At 39.3% G+C, this 15,749-nt stretch overlaps 1 protein-coding gene across 4 annotated transcripts in view; it reads right to left on the bottom strand.

The window, feature by feature from the left end:
• Nucleotides 1-10,847: 10,847 nt before the first annotated feature.
• The window catches only part of SPIN1 (spindlin 1), a 42,964-nt gene continuing 38,062 nt past the window's right edge, over nt 10,848-15,749 (bottom strand). For 3 of the 4 annotated variants that reach the window (XM_075277329.1, XM_075277344.1, XM_075277336.1), the window contains exons 5-7: nt 15,183-15,416; nt 12,726-12,758; nt 10,848-11,664 (exon numbers count right to left, since the gene is read on the bottom strand). In XM_075277329.1, the coding sequence (XP_075133430.1) occupies nt 11,465-11,664; nt 12,726-12,758; nt 15,183-15,416 (467 nt within the window). In that variant the 3' untranslated portion in view covers nt 10,848-11,464. The remainder of the gene's footprint in view (nt 11,665-12,725; nt 12,759-15,182; nt 15,417-15,749) is intronic. The other variant, XM_075277354.1, reaches the window with a different exon arrangement.

Raw genomic sequence — 15,749 nt, 5'->3', positions numbered from 1 at the left:
GGCGGAGAGCGTAAAACGCTCACCGCCGGACATCTTTCTCACCCATTCAAATGAATGGGTGAGAAAAAATCCTGCAGGTTTCCGTCTCCTGCTCTGTTTTATGCAGGAAACGGAAACCTGCATAACGGAGTGCCGGGTGCAGATGTGAACGAGTCCTGAGGGTCAGATAGCGATTAGCTTCTGCTATGCAGGAAAACTGAAAACAGACAGCTCTTTTCAGAGCTACACTGCAGGAAGAGTGTATATACTAAACTATATATACACTCAACCTGCCACAACTTCACAAAAGCCCTTTTTAGGGCTCAAATTAATTACAAGTGGTATACACTATATAACTGTCCCATAGGGGTGAGAATAAAGCTTCATACTGTCATCACCTGTACACATCTGAAAATGTGCCAGGATAGCACAAAGGGACGGGGACGTGGAAATCCAGCTGGGGATCCAGGCCACAGTCGAGCTACTGTGCATCCAGTGGCTACTGGAGGGGCAGCCAGCAGTGCCCCTCGTCATTAGCATAAAGGGACGAGGACAGGGATGTGGAAATCCAGCTGGAGATCCAGGCCGCAGTCGAGCTACTGTGCATCCAATTAGCTACTGGAGAGGAGCAGCCAGCAGTGCCACAACGTCAAGCAGGTGCAGGGTACCCCACTGCCGAGGCCTGAGCACCAGGAACTGATGTTACAGCAGATGGCAGATATTGCTTCCAGCGGCATTTGCACCAGCCAGTCAGCCACTACCTCCAGGCGTGTAGTAACACAACAGTCTGCCTTTCCTGGTGATGTAGTGGCTGTGGACCCGCAACCAGCATGTCCCAGCCTAATGGTGCTAATGTTTAGACACAGTTCCATGTTTCTGTGGCAGCTCACAAGTTCCTCGTCATCCTCCTCCTCCTCCAACGCCATCACCAAGGGCTTAATACTCTGCTGGTACAAGGCTCAACTCACCCCAAGGGCCTGAAGCTAAGTTTGGGAGGGCTCACCCCAAGGGCCTGAAAAGTAAATTTTTTGTATGGCTCAGCTTAAGGGCCTCTAACTTAATTTGGAAGGGCTCATGTGTAGGGCCAGAAAAGTAATTTTTGGAGGTCTCACCACATCACACACACAAACAATGACAGTTAAGGGTAGGGGTTGTTGGATTTCCTATGCCATCTGTGGTTGTCATGGGCAACATGATTTAAAGGGGTGCATACTAATGTTTCTTTAGCTTTAAATTTGTCTTTCTGTCCATACTAATGTAGAGGAAAGAAGGTTTCCAAGTATTTTTCCACTTTCAGAGGTTCTCTTGAGTGTGGAAACTATAAAGTTGATAGGCTGTGACAGTAGGGTAATACAGTGACTTGGGTGTGTTAGATGCCCCCAGGCATGCTTCCCCTGCTGTCCCAGTTGCATTCCTGAGGTGTTGGCATCATTTCCTGGGGTGTCATTGTGGACTTGGTGACTCTTAGTCAAATTGTGGTTTTCCCCTGAAACGAGCATTTTTTCCCCATTGACTATAATGGGATTCGATATTCGGTCGAATAGGCGAATATTGAGGGGCTACTCGAAACGAATATCTAATATCGAATATTTCACTACTCGCTCATCTCTACCTGTCACAAGTGTTGTGTCACTCAGCCCCTGCACATCAGCCAATCCGAACAGCACGCTCGCATAGAAATGAATGGATGTAGCTGGCACACGGGGGGTTAAGTGGCCAGCTGCCGGCAAAGCGGAAGTACCAGGTGCATCCATTCATTTCTATGGAGCGTGCTGTTCGGATCGGCTGATCCGAACAGTACTCGCTCATCTCTAGTAAAGATCCTTTAATTTATTACTACTACAGGACAGCATCCAGGGAATGGAGAATAGTCATGTGAGGAGATTTACAGGATCCATTACTGTCAGAAGAAAGCAATATAGCAACTAGTGCATGAAAAAGATCATATTTAATGATAAAAATAAAAAGTTGTAATATTTCTCCCCTTCAACATACCGTTAGTCTTCATGGTAAATTTTACAATATATATGTAGAATTATTTTATGCACAGGGAGAAATGTGAGCAATTGCTCAAATACTTGATTTTATTTTATATAACCTTCCTTTTCAACTCTTTAGTGGCATTCCATTCGAGACTGATCTTGCCCACTTTTTCCCTCCCCGATTTAATCCATATTGAACTCATCCTCCATTTTTGCACCTGATTTCTGTGAGAACAGAATGATAGAAATCTTCAGACTGGTAAAGGAAAAACAAAAATATTGTATTGACGAATTTTCAGGCCCTTTACCCTGTCCTTAGTTGAAGCACCTTTGGCAGCCTCCAGTCTGATGGCACAAGGTCACCTGAATTTGGGGATTTTCTGCAGATCCTCTCAATCTGTTATGTTGGATGGGGCAGTCAGTGGAAGCCATTTTCATGTCTCTTTCGAGAGAGGTTTGATTTTAGTCATGACACTAGCTAAGCCGCTAAAGGACATTCACAGAATAGTCTTCAGGGCAGCCACTCCTGTGCCATCCTGGCTGACTACTTAGGGTCATTGTCTTAATGGAAGATGAACCTTTACCCCAAAGCACTTTAGATCAGGTTATCATTAGCAATATCTCTGTACTTAGCTCCATTCAGCATTCCCTGATGCTACCACCAGGCTTCACTGTATGGCTGATATTGGGCAGGTGATGAGCTGTGCCTGGTTTCCTCCATATTAGAACTGAGACCAAAAAGTTCAATCTTTATTTCATCAGACTAGAGTATCTTGTCCCTTACAGTCCAAGGGTCCTTTACGTCTTTTAGCAAAGTTCACATGGGATTTAAACAAGCCTGTTACAGATGAAGGGCTTCTTTCCGGCTACTTTGCCATAAAGCCCTCATTGGTAGAGTGCTGCAGCGAGTCTTGACCTTCTGGAAGTTTCCACAATCTGCATCAAAAGTTGTAAGAGCATAACTAAACTTTTGATTTTCTGGCAGTAGTTATGTCATTAATACATTTGTACTTTGAAAAATGCAGGATGTCACAGAAACAATCCAAAATTTGTTACTTACTCCCCTATTTCTGTATTGAGAATTTAGAGATTGGCATTGTTAGATCTTATTATACAGCTACATATAAATACCCTAATCCCAGTTGTGTTTTCAATCAGTGATATCTCTGGAAATGTAGATAGAATTTCTAGGACACAAAAAGCAAGTTTGTACATTTTAAATGATATAACTGTTTAAATTGAACCCCCCCCCCTCTCATTTTCTATACAGCCCCTACTCCCAGACGCATTGCACAGTAATATTCAGGGAGAAGCAGAAACCGTCCAATACAGAAACAAGGGAAAGCGTAACAAATTTTGGACTATTTATGAGAAATCCGGCATTTTTTTTCCCCAAAGTATATCACAAAACTTATTAACAAATATTGCCAGAAAAGCAAAGTTGTTAAAAAAAAAAAATTATAGTTACACTTAACACTATCCTCCATCTGGGCTCTACATGGAGCACATTCCTCCTCATTGCTTGATAGGGTTTACAAATCATGTCCAATCCAATGAGTTTACCATAGATGGTTCAATCAAGGTAAAGAAATCTCAAAGATTAACCAGAGAAATGGAAGGACCCAAAGCTAAATATCAAGTTGTAGCAAAGAGTACAAATAGAAGTCCATTAACATGTTAGGTGGTTGTTTTGTTTTCAGTAAATTTGCAAATAAATTCTAAGATTGTTTCTTTCATTCTGTCTATATTCACATGAAAACTGGCCAAGTGATTTTTTTTTTTTTTTTAAACAAGCCTCAGTGTTAATTTTAAGGCTAAGTTCACACTGAGATTTTTGGTCAGGGTTTTGGCAGAAATCCACCTCCAAACCCTGAACGAAAAATGCCTCACCATTCAAAGTATACAAAACACTTTGAGTCTTTTCCGCTAGCGGCAAAAAAGCAGCAAGATGTCCTTTCTTTTTGAAGCCGTGAGCGGTTTCCGGCTTACGGTTTCAATGCAAGTCAATGTGAGCAGGTTTTTCCTGCTCGCGTTTTTTTAGTCAAAGTCCTGAAGCGGAACCTGAAGCGTTTTTTGGCAAAAACCTGATCAGGAAACTCCAGGCGTTTTTTTTAAAAAAATATATAATTCATGACCACATCCCCAAGAGGAAACGGATCAGGAAACTCTTTGAAAAATGCCTCGAAAAATGCTTCAAATGGCAAAAAACGCCTCAGGAAATGTCTCATGCGTTTTCCGGTCCAGTTTTGACAATGCCAAAACCCTGACCAAAAAACTCCATGTGAACTTACCCTTAAAGGTCAGTGAATGGGGCTATTCTGATGAACACCATTTCGCTGGTCCTTTGTCACAGGTCATCAAAATATAGGTTATTTCCCATTTTCAGCATTTTTCACTGAAAAACATGGAAACTGAAGACCCTCAAGTGCAAGACAGCCATGAAAAGTGGAAGTTTTTCACAACAGTTTTGCGCCTTGGTTATACGCATCTAGCCTAAGGATTTATTTTTAGATTAATGCAAGGTCTTGACAAAAGTGTGAGAAGGGTGAAAGGGTCTGAAGACCTTCCAAATTCATTGCAGTACAGACATATTGGACAGTGAGTGTTTCTTCTGGCCTCCTTCCTCAATTATTAAAATTCCCTTACCACACTGAAAAGCTTGGGTCCTTTCTCTAGTCTTACTTCCAGTATACTCAATAACAAGCATATTTTGTATAGAACAATATGCAAAGTCATCACATGGCCAATACTCACATCTACAAGCAAAAGCTGCAAGTACAAGATTTATTTTAAACATTTTCAGGATAGTCACACCAGAAATGTATTAAAAAAAATATTTACATAAGTAGAATATTCATATGGGTTATATTTTCAAATACATTTTAACATTGCGGACAATTTAACATTGTAAAACAGAACTGAAAAGGTTTTAAAATTATATCTACATGTCACAAAGTGTCTAAACCCCATTCACACACAAACGACAAAATAACTGAGCCACAAATCAGTAAATTCAGTTGGCTTCTTTAAGTTTTTACCTCTTCAATTTGGAAAAGGAAACACTTGCAACACATTTGTTCAAGCTGCATAGAATTTCTCTCAAGAAACCTTGCCATAAAAATACCTCATTTATTGTCATACAAAGAATGCCCATGACATTAAGAATCAAACCACAACAAAAATACAAAAAAGGACAAACCTGTGAAGAAAAAAAAAATAAAACCCTCATGCAATATAGCCATATTATAGATCTGGATGAATTTCGTGGTAGGGATTCCACAGATCATAAGCTCATTACGACACTTGCATCATCCCGTTTCATACGGGCAAATACAGGTGCTTTTTTAATTGGATTTATGGCATGCTCAGTCAGACTCTATAAAAATAGAAACTTGTACACAAGAGTAGCTTCATACACACAGGGCCTGTCACAGCCTTCAGGATAAAGCATGGGAGCTGTAAACTCCATATTAATGGGCATGTACCCTCACTGCATCAACAAAAGTCTAGAGCTCCATTAGAAGACATTAAGTCAGACTTCACTGCAGACACATCCTGCCCTGTGGTGTCCTACAGAGGTAAGCAGTAGTGCATGTAAACACTGCATTGGTTACTCCACTTAAAGGGGTTGTCCCATTAAGTACAACAATCCCTTTATTCTGTGGATAGAGTGTAAGAGTGAAAATGCTGGGAGTTTGACCGCTACATCCCCCATCGATCAGGACAAAAGGGGGGGGGGTGATTGAAAGTCATGCAAGTGTACTAGTGCACCATTCACAAGGAGGCAGCACTAGGGACCTGGTGGTTGCCCCCCTCCCCTATAACTGTCCCTATTGGGGCAACCCCCTAAAAATAAAAAAGTAAAAAGGAGTCAACAGCTATTTGTACCATACACATGTATGCTTAGCTTGCCAAGAGTGCAAGTGTTCTCAATGGGGGCATAAAATATGGACAGACCTCTGAAGTCAGCTGATCTCCCTGAAGGACAAAGAATCTGGCGTTTTGAAATCCAATATAGTGAATATAAGGAAGGGTTTTGTCTCCAGCCTGGATGTATTGAAGGAGGAAAGTAGTTTTCCTCCTTCAATACATCCAGGCTGGAGACAAAACCCTTCCTTATATATGCTGGATATCAGTCAAACCCACCGAAATCAGCAGGTTCGGCCGACAACATGTCCAAGAATTTTATATCTTTCCATAAGATTTATGTGTGTTTAGTGTCCACCCTGGTTTTAAATCTTAAAATAAAACTTACAGATTACAGTAAATACTGAAGTGTGAACAAGGAATCAATGAATAAAGCTATTAAAATTAAAAAAGACCATCCCCTTTAATAAATCATTATTTTGCAACTTGAAATGTCAAGGCCTACTGAGCCTAATAAATTAGTATCCAAAAGATGGCAGAATGTAATAAACTCTAGGCATGATGAGTTAAATAACAGCCGTCTTCCATTTATGGATGCCCAATACATTCCACGACAGTATCTCAACCTGTAACAGTCTAGGACATGTGACACTTGTAGGACACAGAAAAAAATAAAAATAAAATTAGCATATGTATGTACGCTAAAAGGAAAGGGGGGGGGGCAGGGGGCAATTCCAAAAAAAAAAAAAAAAAAAAACCACCGCCTCAGGTCTGCTAAAGTGTCAAACCTTTTAAATACACCAAAATGATTGAATAGAATGAGCTTGTAATTGCCAGTTACAATTTGCAGAATATTAATGTTCATAATAAAACGAGTTGTTTTAGTGGTATAAAAAAAAAATTAAAAAATTGAGGCCCATTCGAATGACAGTTATCTGGTCAGTATTTTGCATCAGTACATATAAAGCCAAAGCCAGGAACTGAATCAATGTATATTTTGGAGCCACTCTTGAAAAAAAGTAATGAATAATACTTGACTAAGGCCCCACTGTAGCAAGCCAGCACAAAACAGACAAGAAAAAAAAAAAAAGAAAAGATTCCACAGTTCTCTGCAGACTTTCTGCCCCAATACAATCTATATGGAAATCACCAGCGTTTCCAAAGGCTGAAGAGTTTTTCAAAATCACAGTGGTTAATCCATCCACATAGCAGGAAAAAAGAAAAGAAAACCGAGACTCATCCACTTTGCAGGTAATTTGAAAACAGCACCCAAAGCGCTGAGTTTTTACAATGTGGTCCCAAGCCTAAGGGGGTGCTCACACTACCGTTGGTGACTGTCAGCAGTGTCCATAGCTATTGTCCGTTACAAGATTTTAGCAACAGACACTAACTGAACTGTCGCAAAATCCGTTAAAATGCCATTGAAATGAATGGAATTTTTATCTTGTGTCCATTTTTTTCCAGTGGCCAAAATAAATTTTAAAAAAATCCTACATGTAGGACTTTTCTGTCCGTTAGGGAAAAAAAAAAATAAATTATTTTTTAAACATTGAAGTGTATGGGCAATGGACAGTAAGAGTGGGTTCACACCTGCACTCAGTCTCTGCCTTGTGGATTCCCTTCTTCTGCCGACAAGAGACGGAAACCTGGCATTTAGTGTCCGCGGCGAAACAGTTTTTTTTTTTAACCGGACACAAGGTCCTGCATGTCTAACTGTGTCCAGTTTATAAAAACAAACAAACAAACCAGCTTCGCCATGGAGAGGCAGAAGATGCTCACGGGCGGACAATTTGCAAACCCATTCAAATGAAAGGGTATGAAAACTGCCTGCCAAGATCCCGTCTTCTGTCCAAAAGAAAGAACCTGAAAGCGGAGACTGGGCACAAGTGTGAACCCGCCATAACTGATAGCCATCAGTTACTGTCGATTTGTGTCCGTTAGGATAGGTTAGGGGGTATACACACACGGAGTAACAGCGCCGATTATGGCATGCTAACTGGCGTAAGAAGAAGCACTGCAAAACAGAATCCCATTGAATTCAATGGGTTCCGTTTTACGCGTGGTACACATTGAAATCAATGGGTAAAAATGCCTCCCATAGATTTCAATGTGTACCACAAGTAAGCACTGATTCTTACGACAGTTATCATGCCAGAATCAGCGCCGCATTACTTTGTGTGAATGCCCGCTTATACTTCTCACTTCTGCTCAACCCACTCCAGGCTTTAGCAAAAAAGAAAAAAAAAAAAAAAAAAAAAAAAAAAAAAATTGGTTCCGGAAATCGCAGCATGTCAATTATAACTATGGAAATGCTGGAGGGTTCCCTATAGGTATAAAGGAAGCTTAAAGTACAAAGAGGAAACTTCTGCGGACTGAAAAGTGCTGCAAGAAAAGCCACGATGTGTTTCTACCACAATTTTTCCCACAGCAGTTAATTTTTGCTGCTGCTTGCCATGTCGGGCCTTAGTCTTAAACAGTATGAGTGGCAACCAATTCTTAAAATAAATTTGAAATAATTGGAATGGAAAGTATTGTGAATAAAGATTTTGGAAAACATGCAAGATTGATTTTAGACTGGGGGCACGTGCTTGCATTGCCATATAAGTATCTCAGTGTTGAACAAATCCTATTCGATAGCCGCATCATTTGTCAACCTGATCTTTTGGCTACAAAAAAAAACCAAAACAAAACAAAACTGATAACCTCACCAAGAGCACCCCTTTTTATATGTGTGTATTTATACGTTTATTTTACTTTGGCCCCTCCTTATGAGGAGATACTACAGTGCGAGCGCATGTATAGATCCCCATCCTATAGTACCAATAAATGGTGGAAGAAGCCTAGTGGGCCATTTACTGACAAGTTTGCCTCATCATTGCTCTTTAAAATCTACATTCACTCAAAGCAAGGCAAGCAAATGAGCTGGAAAAAAAAAAAAAGTGGCGATTGTTAAAAATATTAGAAATAAATAAAAAGCCACCTCATTCATGCACCTTTATTTTTGCAACAGTAAACATACTAACTAGCATGCAAATAAAGAATGGTCTGGTCAATTATATTCTTTATATATATTTTATGTAATATTACATGGCAGCCTGACACCACGCACACAAAATACAGTTATACATCAGAAAAAAGGCAAAAAATAGGATTACAAACAAAGCACAGCTTGTAGTTCAGTCCTGTGAAATTTTTGGACGATAACTTCAAACCATTTGTATCCAGGTATCGAGATGTAAGGTAACATTAAATGCAAGCACTGCATGCAGACCTAAAACGTGAGCCCTAACAAAAACCTGAAGAGAGATGAATGGTGAAAGTTCTTTTAATGTACATGTATCGGAGTTAACAGGTGAAATCCAATATAAAAAGAGAAGCAGGGAAAAAAAAAAAAAAAAAATTACACATGTAACCAAATGGACAAACATTATTTAGCATTCAAAAAAAAAAAAAAAAATTGACAATACATACTGTGCGTTTCCAACTGCGCACACACACGCACATTTACAATGTGTTACAAACTATAGCGGTGGGCTCACGGAGCCAGGCTCTACTTTGAGATTTACATGCAGGACTCTTCAGAGTCAATAGTCACTTTAGAGATCTGCAGAATAGAAACACTGTTGCAAATCTATGTACATGATTTCAAGACCTTTTATAAGACAAAATGACAAATGGATAAGCTATTCACTGAACACTCTTCTGCCTTTGCTTGCCCCCCACAAAAAAGGAAAGAAAAAAAAAAAAAAGAAAAATAAAGAAACCCACAACATTCAAGAAAGTACTGAAATAGCAAATGGACAGCTACACCAACATTAATTCTGAGCAGTAGGAAAAAAAATATTTTACAAGGCATTTGCCATAAGGCTAAATATGAAACATGGCAGAAGAATTGCAGTAAAAAGAACGCCACAAGGTTTTAGGTGAGTAACAGTTTAGCACTCTCGTGCATTAATAGGAGGCAAGTGCTAAAACTTAGCAGCAAATGGGATAAAATGAAAACCCTATAAGTATCTGTTTCCTTCCAAAGTCGTATAGAGAAAGTTATATTGGAGGACACATGCGGCTTTTCTGTATCCACTGTGCATAATACACACCATTACAGCAAGAGTGGGTGAAATACATGATATACCTTACCGTTGATAATAGAGTGTACCAGCAACAGGTTTATACAGAAAGTCTGAATGCAGTAGCTTGAAGTTTAAGAGGTAAAAAAAAAAATTCTAGATTGGCACAACACGATTATAAGCCTGGTCAACGTTATAAGCTGCTGACAATGAGAAAAACCTCTGCATAGTGCATTACACTTCAGATGTTTGATACTCATAGAATTTTGGGGAGTGTAGGATCAGCTTTAACTTTTGCAGCTTATGTTGACTCTACAAATCAACATGCTGAAGTCTGTGCAAAACATAATTTGGGGGGGGGGGGAATTATAATATTCATGATATAAACAGTCCCGCTGCTTGAGCAGGCATCATTGTAACAATTAGTGTGCAAGAACGAATCTGGAGTCACTGTTCCATACGACGTAAAGGATATGAAAAAATATGGATGTAACAGAACTTGTCGTAAATGCTTGTCTGAAGCGGTAGGTCAAGAGCTTGTTTTAGGAGAATTAGAATTCATGAGTTATAACTCGAGTAGTGACATGATTTAGATTTATCACCCAGGATAACAAAAGCTTAGACACTATTTTTTTTCTTTAAGATACTGCAATTCAAAAACAGGCCACATGTTTTGATAGCACTTGGATTACAAGTTAGCCAGCAGCAAGTGACAAAAAATAAAGTATAGGCAAATAAAGGTTATACAGGAAAAAATTAAAAGGAGAAAAAAAAAAAAAAAAAAAGTGGGAAGTGGGAACACTTCTCACTCACAAGACAGACTTAACACTGGAAATTTACTTTCAACACAGTTAAACCTGGTGCAGAATTGCCCACAACCTAAGACTCATGTCCACGGTAAAGCCAAAAGGTAGGAAATGTTAGGTCTATTCTTTGTATCGATACATCTCTTACACAGCTGCACTAGTGTTGCCATATGTTATGTCGAGCTTCAGGCCAAGTTACAGCCAATGAACATTCCTCAGATTCGTAACTGAATTGTGCCAAGTGTTGGCAAAATGTTGGTGTGAACCGTAAGTCAATACTTCACAGTGCAATGTTTTGCTTGGAATCACAGCACAAGTATCAATTACCCCTACTGCCTTCAACAAAGACGCTGGAAGCTAAAATAATGGACATCTACTTTACGGAAGTTAGACATATCAAACAGTTCTCTGTAGAGTAAGGAATGAGTGCTTAAGAAATACATTTCTTTCCAGATTTCAGAACCTGCATGGCTGGCCTTGTCCTTGCGCTAAAGACGACTCCTGCTTCATGTTCAAAAACGTAGTGTCCCGGAATCCAAACAAGTCAGTCTTTGAAAGTGGTTTGTTCCTTTGTAAGAAAAAGACAGATAAGCAGGTTGTTCAAACAAAATGACTTTTCCCTTTCTTTTGTATGCAATACCAGGGATTGTGGGTTCGCAGGAATATCGGAGCATTTCTGAAATCAGAAAGCAAAAAAAAGTCTTTCTACAAATTTTACATATATTTAGATCCACAAGTTTGGCAAGTGTGTCCACAATTCCACTTAGGATGTCTTCACCAAATCGTAGACATAAATATGGAAATCGTCATCAAACTTTATGAAGTAAACAGAGGGTTTGGCTTCCACTTGGTGAATAACCATGCCAGTCCTTTTTGAGCCATCTTCTTTGGCATATTCCACTTGTTTCCCCACCAGGCTGTCGACAACCTCGCCTGGTTCTCTTTCAGCTGGAGGAGAATCATCTATTGGTAACATTAAACAAAAAATTATTAGCATAATAAAAATTTTACTTTGTACAAAGGATTACTAAAACGCACTAGCTTTTCTAACCCCCCCCCCCCCTCCCCCATCAACAGAATATCTACTAGACTGAAATTTTGCTATTGGAAAAAGAAAAAAAAAAAAAAAATATTTGACTTTGTTCACATATGCGCACAGGTTTCTTTTCAAGGGTCTATAGGGTTCATAGACAAATGGTGTCAGCTTGGTTTCCGTGGAGAAGTGAACGAAATGCCCATATGGAGACCGGTCACAGATGTTAACCGAGCCTTATAAGTTGGGGAAAGAAACACTTTACTGTCATGGCAGAACTTCTCCCATTTCAGAGGAAAAGGCAAAAAAAAAAAAAAAAAAAAAAAAAAAAAAAAAGAAACCCACGTTCTAAAGGAACATTTAAACTAAGCCAAAAATTATTGTTTAAAATAAATAAATAATAAAAATATAATAAATAATATAATTAAAAAATATGATAATCTACCCCCAAGCCAATGAGTGCTAGAACTACAGGAAAGAAGGCAACCTGCCTAGAAAAGTTGCATAATCCTGAAGCGCACAATTTCTTATAATACATGAGTAGTAGTTTTATGAAATTAGTACTTTATCACAGTGAAAGGAATTTGGTTTAGAAACTCAGTTTGTCACCCAGTTTTTCAGCAGATGGGACACAGCTGACTCTTGGTGCATTTCTTAAGAGTAACATATATACAAGAAAGATAAATCTTATAGAGCCTTAAAAGAGAGTCTATAGAGGCTTGAATAGGAGCAGAAACCTATCTTTTGGAACCACCGACAAAGCAAAGCAGAGAGAACAAAATGAAATGAGGCCTTGGTCCCAGTGCGCTTACAGGCAGATTTCCATATTCATAAAAAGATGAACACCTCTGCCTGGTATGTTTCGGCTCCCATTAAAGGCCACTACAAGGCACTAATATTGGTTTGGACAGAATTTTGTTCCAGAGACTCCCTTCATTGATATTGTATATAAAAAAAAAAAGATTACATGAGCAAATGTAAAATGCATTACCTTTGTCATTCTTTTGCATGGATGAAGAATTCCCTAATAAGTATAATAATATGATTAATATATAGATTTGTAAATTGTAACAATAAAATAGAAGTGATTGTCATCCAGAGATGGTTACCATCAATGAATTAGTTGAAGCAGAGATAAAATTTGCACCACTCATGTATTATACTAGGAATAAAATTACCATCTTAAAAAAAAAAAAAAAAAAAAAAAATTATATCATAAATCAGCCAGAGATGGTGGATTTTTATTTCACAACCCCCTCCCGCCCCCACACACACAAAATTAATTAGCAAAAATATGTTGAAGAGGAACCCTCATGTGAGCCACCCTAAACTGGTCCCAAATAATGACCTTTTCTACGGTCCCCCTCATTAAGCTTTCTGTTGCTGAAAAAGTTATGAAATAGGGAAATTTACCTTAACTATCAACTTACAAGTGGCGTCATGCAGTCATTGTGAGTCCAGCAATTCGTCAGTTAGGTGTCAGCATGTTACCCTACCTATCAGGATGAAACGGTTTCCCATACAGAAATCGGAGGCGAGAAAATTCCTACTTGCAGGACTGCTCTTGCATATTTTAAATTGGTAGGGGGTCAAAGTCCACGAATGGTCACCCAACACTAGTGTGAGCACAGCCTAAAACCCATTAACTGCCATGATCCCCAATTGGGAACTGGATACTTTAACCGGACTACGAATGCCATCTGTCATTGAGGAATAGAAACAAGAGAATCCTGTGCACCAGCAGGATGTCAGCCGTGACAGGAAACCTAAAAACAGATCGTGTGTGTGCATGCATTGCTTTGCGCACACGAGGTCACTTTCACAGTGCAGTTCCCATATTATTGAAAAAAAAAAAAAAAAAAAAATTGACAGTTAATGGGTTAAGGTAATTTTGCATAAAGCTTTAAAAGCTTACAACTAGACTACACATGCTGGAATCAGTTTAGGATGGGGAAACCGCCTGACATGTTATTTAAGTGGAACGGGTCATTTGTCCCTTACCACATAGGAGACACACACACACCAGAGGGTGTAAAACTTCACTATCCAGAAGCAATGCAGACGTAATGCCGAGGATATACAGGTGCACCTCAATAAAATTACAAAACTATTTCAGTTCAAAAAGCAAACCTCAGGTTTTACTGATTCTTTACACAGAGTGATCTAAGTGTTTATTTCTTTGGCGGTTGACGCCTTATACAGTTAATAAATACCCAAAAGTTACTCAAAATTAGAATATTATGAAATATTGAGAAGGCAATTTAGGAATTTGAAGGAGATTCACAATGAGTGGATATGAGTGAACCACCATACACAGAAGTAACCAGGGCAAGTGCTACAAACATCATGTTCTTGTATCAAGTCACTCATGAGAATACCAGACACAGCGCACCTGGGCTAAGAGGGGGGGGGGGGGGGGGGTGCGAACCAACACTCCCCACAGGACTGGTGCTGAATTCAATTAAGAGTGGAGAGGCACACAATCCGTGTTGCTTGAGGTCCATCATGAAATTTACAAAGTCAGTGATAGTTAAGGGAGCCAGACCATCTGCTGGTGTTGGTACACAGAGTTCTGTCAAGCCCAAAGCCAGCGCAGCCATCTACCACTGCATGCTTCCCTCTTCTGACAAGCATTATGGAGATGCTGATTTTATTTTCCAGCCGAACATGGCCCTTGCTCACGCTACCCAAAGGGACCAATGCTTGGTTTACTAACCTTGGCATCATTGTGCTTAATTGGCCAGCAAACTCACCTGACCCAAGCCAATATATATGGGGTATTGCCAAGAGGAAGATCCTCAGACCAAACAATGGAAGCCTAGGTTGCTTTGATAATCGGCATTCAGCTCATCTGTATTAGCACCTCAGCAGTGACACAGCCTGATCACCTCCATGTCACGCCGTGCTGAGGCAGTCATTTAGATAAAAAGGAGCCCAAGTGAAGTATTGAGTGCACATTTTTCAGTAGGCCAACATTTCTGTATTGAATATTTTATCTTATGCCAAGTTTAAACTAGCTCTTGCTCTCAGTTGTTACACACTGAGCCCAGCAGACCCCATTGACTATAAATGGGGTATATGTTGAGTGACTGACATTTTGAAACAAAGTGTCAAGAGAATAAAGCCCTCCATGCAGGATTTTCAGCTGTCTGCATCAGATGTAAACCTAGCCTGACAATCTAATTCTCTGAGATAGTAACTTCTGGGTTCTCATTAGCTGTAAGCCATAATCAACATGCAATGAAATAAACTATGTGTGCAATGAATCTATAAAATGTTAAGAGTTTCCCTTTTTGAATTGAATTACAGAAATTAACTTGTCAAAGATATTCAAAATTTGCTGAAATGTGCACACTATCTAATGGAGTATTTGGTCATAGAATATTTCATTAAGATATAGAACACAGTAGGTTTAGAAGTACAAGGGTAACATATTACAATGACTTACTTGAATCTGGCATAATGCGAAGATCTCCTTCTTTGTAGTCATCTAAAAGTTGATACATGTATAAGACAGGGTCCTTTTCATAAGTGATATAAAACCATGTGTTCATAATGGGCGCTCGTGCCAAAACCATCCCTCTCCATTCATCTTTGGAGCCATCTTCTGTTTCAAACATATGCTCTACAGCTTTACCAATCATTGTGTCCGCTAAATGGGCATCACTGATTCGGGATGATGCTTTAAGAAAAGAAAGAAAAGTTTCAAGAAGATATCACACAAAAATTCTACAAATTAAAACAAAAACCATGAGCGTCAACAAAATACCCATAAAAAGGTAAGCGATTTAACAGGCTGATACAGCTCTAGACAGAAGCTCTGTGGGAAGGAGAAACTGGTCTGGCCATGTTCTCAACATGATAGCCACCTTATCAACCTGATAGCCATCTTCATGTCGCCCTATTAATTCTCAGATGATGTGAAAGATGGCATCATTCCAAACTGGTGAAGAAGCCACAAACTTAACTTCAGTAGACGTCAACCAATTCTAGATAAGCCTCATTACCCACAGTG

This window comes from Leptodactylus fuscus, chromosome 1 (genome assembly GCF_031893055.1).
Source record: "Leptodactylus fuscus isolate aLepFus1 chromosome 1, aLepFus1.hap2, whole genome shotgun sequence".
Taxonomy (NCBI): domain Eukaryota; kingdom Metazoa; phylum Chordata; class Amphibia; order Anura; family Leptodactylidae; genus Leptodactylus; species Leptodactylus fuscus.
The sequence above is the reverse complement of the archived record's forward strand: the minus strand, read 5'-3'. Positions and strand labels throughout refer to the sequence as shown.